The 9,465-nt window shown below is 37.9% G+C and overlaps 1 protein-coding gene across 1 annotated transcript; it reads right to left on the bottom strand.

The window, feature by feature from the left end:
- Nucleotides 1–387: 387 nt before the first annotated feature.
- Nucleotides 388–1,110, bottom strand: LOC127079342 (proteasome subunit alpha type-4-like). The gene has a single exon (XM_051019739.1). It carries the CDS (start codon nucleotides 958–960, stop codon nucleotides 388–390), a length of 573 nt encoding a protein of 190 aa, XP_050875696.1. The 5' UTR covers nucleotides 961–1,110.
- Between the last annotated feature and the right edge of the window lie 8,355 nt (nucleotides 1,111–9,465).

Here is a 9,465-nt window from a genome sequence, read left to right on the forward strand (position 1 = left end):
TTCAAAGGATTTCTATGGAAGAGGATATGATGACGGTGATATGCGCATCTCTGACATGGCAATCATCACTAAGCAGCTTGGTAGCCAACCACCCACGTCCCTACCATGACTCTTGCAACTTCTTGGTTTACGCCCAAGCGGTTACTGGCTATATTTGGTGTGATTAACATGTTGAATTATTTAACCAAGGAGCAATAACTAGCAATGGTATTATTGGACATCGTGGAACTTGCACAGGTGGTACCTGCAAGTCTGATACAGGAATACATGGTGATTTTAACTTGAACAATTTTGAGGATGGTGTTCTGTCATCTGCTGCAGTAGGAAGTATTTGATATGGTTGTGCAACCGGAAGAGGCAATTCCCTAGTGCCAATTAGGAAACAATTTATCTTGGTAAGGTCTGGTGTGTTCTTTTTTCTTTTGAGTCCTGTTTTAGAATTGATTGTGCTGTCTGGTTGTTGGCACCAATAGCACCGGCTTTCCAACCGCCATAATTTCCACTAGGATCACTCATGTAAAGCTGAAAGCCAAAATTTTTGTCCCATCCTGCAAACAGGAAAGAGACTCCAAACGGACGGAGACCACCAAATTGTGTGTAACCCTGTTTGGTATCACAAAGAGATTGAACCAACTGTTCAACAGGCATTGGCTCTTGGTAAGCAAATGAGTAACGCTGTGCTTGGATCCTAGCAGTATTGATTAGGATGTTTGCATCAGACATAATCCCAGCAACAGCACATGCAACGTGATCATCAATCTTGTACATTTTCTCAGTTGAAGTTGAGGTTTGCAGAAGCTTGGATGTCACCTTCTTTTCGCCAACCAGAACAACCCCATCTTTTGACAAGATTCCAATGGCAGTACCAGCATTTCCAATAGCCTCTATTGCATACTCCACTTGGTAAAGACGTCCTTCAGGAGAGAAGATTGTTGTACGACTATCATATCTTCGAGACATCTTGATCTGGACGAGTTTCTCACTGTTTATGGAGGTAGACGGTAAACTCCGGCGGTGATTTCAGGGTAGCGTTTTTTAACGACGAAGCGAGTTCAGCGCGACTCCAATTTGTGTTTGTGAAGCTGATAGAGATGGTGTTTTTGTTGATTTGGCTTTGCAACAAGTTGGTGCAGCAGGGTAAATGCAGTAGGATGGTTAATTGGAAAAGCAAGATTCCAAAGGTTCAAGGCATAACCAAGCATGAAGAAACAAGTCCACATGGTTAAATCAAAGAGCATATGGAAATGGATAATGGAATGAGAGTTATGGCCAGCCATTTAGTGATTAGGGATGACCAATGGCATAGGGTTGACTTTGGTCAAAGTTGACCAAAAAGTCAACTGTTGACCAAAGTCAACAATTGGTTAAAATTCAATTTTATTTGCATTTTTCTTGTAAATGGACAAATGATTGATGATTGTGGTGAAAATTTTGGGCTTTTGGATTTTGGATTGACTTTGGTCAATGTTGACCAAAAAGTCAACTGTTGACCAAAGTCAACAATTGGTCAAAATTGTCAAGACTTGTACCTTTTTTTAAGTAGAATCAAATGTGATGGTTTAGAATGATGTGAAATGAATTGAAATGGTTTGAAATTTGTTTTGCAATTGGTTTATTTTATGACTTGAATGCTTGACTTTGAAAAGAACATGACTTAACTGGTAGTATGTGTTAACAAGGCCATGAACTGATGGTATAAGATTAGGATTTGAAAGGGATATTCATGAATCAAGTGGCATGATTGGCAATTGGCTTGTGACACAAGAAGGTTGGTTGTTCGGATGACCAAGACCATATGTGCATTAACAATCACATGAACAACACCATGACTTTGGATCAAGACCAATCCTCATATAAAACCAAAGTAAGGTTAGGCCAAGCATGCTAAACAAAAATAAAAAACATAAAAAATTCAGGACCAAAATCGGGGTATGACACCTTCATTGGGATAAATAAAGTTCGGTGGCGACTCTGTTCGAACATTATTTTTTTCCGCGACCATCGCGGGGAATCGTATTTTTCGAGATGCGACAGATGGCGACTCTGTTCGAACATTAATTTTTTCCGCGACCATCGCGAGGAATCGTATTTTTCGAGATGCGACAGATGGCGACTCTGCTGGGGATTAGCTCCAAGCAAAAGAGAGTGAAGCCTAACTTAGTTCAGTTGATGTATTGTGTGTTAATTTTATTTGTTTGTTATTTATTCTGTTATTATTATGCTGCCATGATGATTGTATTATGATTTATTGAATATGTCTTATTTGGGATTCTCTGGTCGGTGATACTTTGTGAGATAGGCTCTCTAGCCGAGTCTGAGAAAAACCATAAGATTAAGTTGGCGGTTGCGTAGTGGGCGCCCACAAGGAGTCTTCCTTGTTGGGAAGAAACAAAGACCCCGCCTAGAGGAGATTCTCTTGAGATATTATTTTCCGACGAGTCTTCGTCACGACGATAGTATTTTCAAGTTGGATCAATGACTCTAGGGACCTTTTAACCCATTATATCTGGCGGTTATGTAGTATTAACCTACGAAGTTTCAGACTTGTTAGGTTAATACGAAAGCCCCAATTAGATGAGATCCCATGGACGTATTACTATCTTACAGTAATATTTCCAACCTCGATCTATGACTCTGAGAACCTTGTTAGAACCCTGGATTCGAGAGTCGTGTAGTAGAATCCCCATGGAGCCTTCCTTGTTGGGACAATACGAAGACCTCACCTAGACGAGATCTTCTTAAGGATATTGTTGTCCGACGAGTCTTCGTCACGGCAGTGACGTTCTCAGGAAATATTTGTGACTCTAGGAACCTACCAATTATAGAGCCTACCCATGGGGTTCCATTATTCAGAGATACCCGGCATTCACCCATTATTCTGATCCATCTGAGAACACCTTGAACTTGTGATCCTGAACATGTCACTACACTCATACACATATCATTGCATTTGCATTCATCATCATACATTTCATATCATTTTTCACCAAAAAAATAAATACAAAAAACTCATCCGTCCTTCGTCCATAACCTGCGTTAATTTCCCGATACTCATATCAGACTTGAAGTAGCTCTTGAGACGAGATGTGGACTCGATGAAAAATCAGCTAGACCAACTTGTGGAAGCTATGTTGAGAATGTTATGAATGTTATGAAGGAAGACAACATTCAGCAGACTGCAGTTGTTGAGAATGTTATGCTAGCTACTGTAAATCGTCTTACCCAACCTCAGCTTGTGTAAACCCCAGTTGATAACTCTACTGTACTCTACTGTTCGGACAGGAAGACATCCTCAACACTAGCAATCGTTGGACTGATTTGTTTCTATTTTTGCATTTGTAGTTTCTTTGTTGTTAAAAGTTGCTTGTGTTTAAACATTGTTGTTTTTAATGGTAATATTGATGAAGTAATGATGCATGTTTTGAATTAATTATCTCGCATTCACTCATTTTTTTTCTTCTCTTATATCAAAAACAAAAAATACATCAGTGTTTCTCCCCATTCACTTTTCTTTATCATAACTTTTGTTTTAGCAAAGATTTGAGGGAGGATGACGAAAGCAAAATACCCATAATTGCTGACTGTATGCTTTCGGATAAAATCCTACTGATGATGTACAGGCATTATTTCAAATCCCCAAACACTGGAGAGATAAGGAGTTAATCCCTAGTCAACCACTTCGAGCCTAGAAGTATGAGTTTCTTTCGGATCTAAAAAAAACCTTACATTAAACCTGGGGCAGGGTAGTGTTCAGTTAATCTGACTATGCATTCAAATCACAAGACGAAATATCCTGTCTGAGGATCAACCACATGATATTCTTCGCACACATCCTGAAGTGTCGAAGGAACCTTGCAAAATCCAAAAGTTATGTTGGTTGTTCTCCGAATGACCAAATGACTTGGCAGTCACATTCTAAAAAATGGAATCAATAAAAAAAACCCGCTAAGTCGATACCCCAAAAGGAGACTTAGGCAAAAATAGGGGGCAATCCCGATGGACTAAAGCTTCAAAAAGCGGTTCATGCAAAAGTTAGGGATCAAAACAAAAATCAAAGGAGGTCACAAAAAACCTCAACAAAATAAAAACAAGATTTAGTGACTACCATATCCAAATCAAAAGGTCACCAATATCCATGAAGATCAAAATAAAGTGTCTGTCATTTCAAGAGATCTTACACCTGTAAACTCTCTTAAAGGTTGAATGTGTATGTTGAATTAATTGAGCATAGGATTGGAGTTCATCGTGAAGAATGGGTGGGTTAAAACAAAATTTGAGCCTTACATCCTTTGTTTCAAAAACCATGAACCAAGCCATGTTACAACCCTCAAAAGACCTAATTGAGGTAGGGTTATTTCCGAAAGCATATTACAGCAAAGTTGCGTAAACTGACTCCTAAAGATTTGCTAATATTCAACATCAATGTCATTATTCCCGCTGTGTCTTTCACACCTTAAATTGCTAAATCAGCATTACATTTGGACTCATGGTCCACTCGTCACACAATATCATATCATTCCAATGAATGATTTTTTCAAAACTTGCATGAATATCGCATTAAAATTACCATTTATGAGTGAACAATTTTAACTGCAAGACAGTACTTGACGTCAGGGAAATTCCAACAATAAGAAACAATCAGAGGAACTTAGACATTCGTTGGTGCTGACCCGAATCAAGACTACCTCACAACCCACGAATCAGGGGCATGCCGCCTAAACATCAGTTGATCATAGGAAGATTACTCCAAGAATTGGCCAGTCTTAAAAAATCTTCTAACATCTGTTAATAAATGTGCAAATCATTTCAAGAATCAGTTGATCTAAAGCAAATCATCTCAGGACTCTCTTAACTAGGGGCGGATCACCTAGAGGTTCTGTTAGCCAGGGGCAGACCCCTTCAATGTTCAGTTAGGGTGAGTTAAGTCGCTTCAACGCTCATACCGGGGCAAGCTACCTCAAGAGCACAGAAAAGTCAATCACTCCAAGAGTCGGTTAACCAAGGATAAATCCTTTCATGGATCAAAATTTTGGGGCAAGCCATCTCCAAATTATGGTACAATTGCTTTCGAAATCTTTTCGAGGTAAACATTTTGCATAGACCCATCACATTGGGGCAAGATGAGCCATACAGGAGCAAGTCATCTCCCTGACTTCAAGCTGTTCAAGCGAAAGCTTTTTCACACGTCATCAACTGCAGAGTTCAAGATGAGTGTCGGAGAATCACGCTATCACCCCATAAAATAACCTTTGACAGACAAAAGCCTTTCTGCAAAAAAACCTTTCTCTTCCAATACCCGCGCAGGGGCATTTTGGAAACCTTCCAATCATTACACAAATCATCATCATGCATTAGACATGTTGCTTTGCTCTAGCATAGCCATGCATATCATATCATTTATCAGGCGTAACTCCCCATAACATGAACCTGACATCAAAAAGCCTTGAAACCCAAAATCTGACACCAAAGCCCAACATCGCTTGGCCATTTCGAAGTCCAGTTCTCGTCTGACAATTTATTTCAAAGTCCAGTTCCCGTCTGACAACTTATTTCAAAAGCCCAGTTCCCGTCTGGCAATTAATTTCAAAGTCCAGTTCCCGTCTGGAAAATTTATTTCAAAGACCAGTTCTCGTCTGGCAATTTATTTCAAAGTCCAGTTCCCGTCTGGCAACTTATTTCAAAAGCCCAGTTCCCGTCTGGCAATTTATTTCAAAGCCCAGTTCCCGTCTGACAACCTTTTTCAAAAGCCCAGTTCTCGTCTGGAAATTTATTTCAAAAGCCCAGTTCCCGTCTGACAATTCCTTTCAAAGCCCAGTTCCCGTCTGGAAATTTATTTCCAAAGTCCAATTCTCGTCTGGCGATTTATTTCCAAAGTCCAGTTCTCGTCTGGCGAACTATATCAAAAATCAGTTCTTGCATGACAAATCATTTGCCAAATACCAGTTCTCGTCTGGTAAATTATCTCTTAATACCAGTTCTCGTCTGGTAGGTCACTTATTTCGATACCAGTTCTCGTCTGGTAGTCAATTATTTTCACCATTTCTCATCTGGTAGCCTACTTTAAAAATCAATTCCTGCATGACAAACAAAAACAAATTCAGTCCCGTCTGACATTTCAATTATTTTCACCAGTTTGCGTCTGGTAACATATCCTTCAAGTGATGTCCTCATTTGGCAGTTCAATCTTCTTCACCAGTTCTTATCTGGCAGTTCCCATTTAAAGCCCAACCTCATTGACAGTAAAAAATAAAACCCTACAAAAATATCCAATTACCTAGTTGCATTCCTACATGCATCACACGAATCATCCATACATGGTTTTCCTACCAAACAGAAAATTCAAAAAACACAGTCATATCAATCATCAGCATACTCATGCATAACACTCTCACAAAATGGGAACTTCAACAAAATAAAAATCATTCGCATTCCTACATGCACATCCCAAATATCCCCAGTAATTGCATACTTGCATACATCTTATGCATCATCCCATGCATGGTATTCCCACCTAAAGTGGGACATCATACAAAAATCAAACATAACAAATATCAAGATCCAGGTTCATTCATATGTACCCCAGACACTCTCCATCTAAATGCTATAAAGTTATTATCTTGCATATGCTCGTGGAATTATTTCTCAATAAATCATTTTTCAACTTTATGATTAATAATGATATTCCTAGCATTTTTCTTTACAAACATTGCTCCCCAAGCAGAGGTTACCCTAAAAAGTCTCTTATGAGCTTTTTCCCCTGCAGAGCATTTCTAGTAAATCTCCCTCGAAAGGAGTCTTTTCCTAAAAAGTTCCCCCAACAGACGAATATTCGAGATACTGCTTCATTTATCAGAAGAATCTCATTTCTCTGTTTGAGACACTGCTTCATCAATTTGAAGAATCTCATTTGATTTTTTAGAGATACTGCTCTAAGTATCCTCGGAGAGTCTTAGATTCAATTAAGGTATCATTCTCTTGTTCGGAATATCTTAATTCTATCATATAAGATGCTGCTTCGACTCGATACAGAGAATCTCATTTTTACTGTTTGAGATACTGCTTCATCAATATGAAGAGTCTCATTTCAGGTTTTTTAGAGGTACTGCTCTAAGTATTCTCGGAGAGTCTTAGATTCAATTAAGGTATCATTCCCTTGTTTGGAATATCTTAATTCTATCATATAAGATGCTGCTTCGACTCGATACAGAGAATCTCATTTTTACTGTTTGAGATACTGCTTCATCAATATGAAGAGTCTCATTTCAGATATTTTAGAGGTACTGCTCTAAGTATTCTCGGAGAGTCTTAGATTCAATTAAGGTATCATTCCCTTGCTGGAACATCTTAATTCTATCATATAAGATGCTGCTTCGACCCGATACAGAGAATCTCATTTTTACTGTTTGAGATACTGCTTCATCAATATGAAGAGTCTCATTTCAGATATTTTTTTAGAGATACTGCTCTAAGTATCCTCGGAAAGTCTTAGATTCAATTAAAGTATTTTTCCCTTGCTGGAATATTTTAATTCTATCATATAAGATGTTGTTTCGACTTGATACAGAGAATCTCACTTTTACTGTTTGAGATGTTGCTTCATCAATATGAAGAGTCTCATATCAGATTTCTTTAGAGATATTGCTCTAGTATCCTCGGAGAGTCTTAGATTCAATTAAGGTATTTTTTCCCTTGCTGGAACATCTTAATTCTATCATATAAGATGCTGCTTCGACCCGATACAGAGAATCTCATTTTTACTGTTTGAGATACTGCTTCATCAATATGAAGAGTCTCATTTCAGATTTTTTAGAGGTACTACTCTAAGTATTCTCGGAGAGTCTTAGATTCAATTAAGGTATCATTCCCTTGTTCGAAATATCTTAATTCTATCTTATAAGATGTTGCTTCGACTCGATACAGAGAATCTCATTTTTACTGTTTGAGATGTTGCTTCATCAATATGAAGAGTCTCATTTCAGCTTTTTTTAGAGATACTGCTCTAATATCCTCGGAGAGTCTTAGATTCGATTAAGGTATCTTTCCCTTGCTGGAATATCTTAATTCTATCATATAAGATGCTGCTTCGACTCGATACAGAGAATCTCATTTTTACTGTTGAGATGCTGCTTCATCAATATGAAGAGTCTCATGCCAGACTTTTTAGAGATACTGCTCTAGCATCCGGGAAAAGTCTTAAGATTTAGCTAGGGATGTCATTCCGTTACTAACATATCTCGATTGAGATGTCCAAGATACTGTTCTGACGACTCCCAGAAAGTCTTGAATGTTCCATTTTACTGTAGGATAATGTCCTTCACCATTTCTCACTGCATTTTCTTCATGTATTTTCTCCCTTGCATTTCCTAGGACAAAATTTGGGTCTTTTCGTATTTAATTACCTTCCACTACGAATGTATGAAGACTGCTGTCATTCTTACCTTCTGGTTCAAGTTAATTAAATAGGGGCAGCTGTCATACCCCAATTTTGTCCGGCCATATTTAAATTTTCGTAAATCTGATTTTATTTTTAATTTACATCATACGCACAGCATGACATGCATTTCATCATGAATAAAAACTAAAATATCAGTCAAAATAAATTTATTGAAAATACAGACAAATTGGTTAAATCATTTCTCAAGAACATGTAAAATCAGCGGGTAAAAAGTTTCAGAATTAAAATTACAGACACCAGTATTATTAATCCACAGTTCATGTAGTTTAACCTAGTGTGCTCGTTGTAATTTTCAGAAGCTGTTTCAGTTGCGTTTTGACCCGCCTGAGCCTTTTAACCGATGAAAATTTATTTCAGAATTTGAGGAAACGCTGTATTTTTTAATAAGTATATTTTGTGCTGATTATTTTAGTGTGTTCGATCTATTTTTTTGAGTCAATTTTTATTCGATTTCTATTTTTAATCAGATCATTTTATTTCTTTATTCAAAATATCACATTAAACAATTAGAGTTTTCATTATTATTATTATTACTATTATCTAACTTAAATTACTCTTTAAATTTTTTTTTTAATAACTAATTTTTAATAATAAATAATAAAAATTCTTGCAAATAAAGATATTTTATCAGCATTGGATTCTTTCTGTTTTCCTGGCAATTGGACAGCTCACTCATAAATACACTCACACGTTACCTCTCCACACACTCCAACGGTAACAAAGAAGAGAGAGAAATAAAAGCACACGTGATCTCTCTCTTTTTTTTCCAACACATCCCTCAGTCACTTACCTCACTCCCACCACTCAGTCACTGTCAAAAGAAAACTAAAGAAACAAAACTTCTTCTTCTTCAGCGCCGCACCACCTTCATCGTGAAACAACCACCGACGCGCCTCTCTACGACCCTCACAACCTCATAACCCTTCCGCCGCGCCGTCTCCTTACCCTCTTCGTCCGTCCACCACGCGAGCCACAAACACACAACACTCTGGTAACCTTCAACCTCGCCG

This window comes from Lathyrus oleraceus, chromosome 5, assembly GCF_024323335.1.
Source record: "Lathyrus oleraceus cultivar Zhongwan6 chromosome 5, CAAS_Psat_ZW6_1.0, whole genome shotgun sequence".
NCBI classification, from domain to species: Eukaryota; Viridiplantae; Streptophyta; class Magnoliopsida; order Fabales; family Fabaceae; genus Lathyrus; species Lathyrus oleraceus.

Excerpts from the sequence above, each read along its gene's own strand:
- LOC127079342 (XM_051019739.1), bottom strand. The coding sequence starts at position 960 with ATGTCTCGAAGATATGATAGTCGTACAACAATCTTCTCTCCTGAAGGA.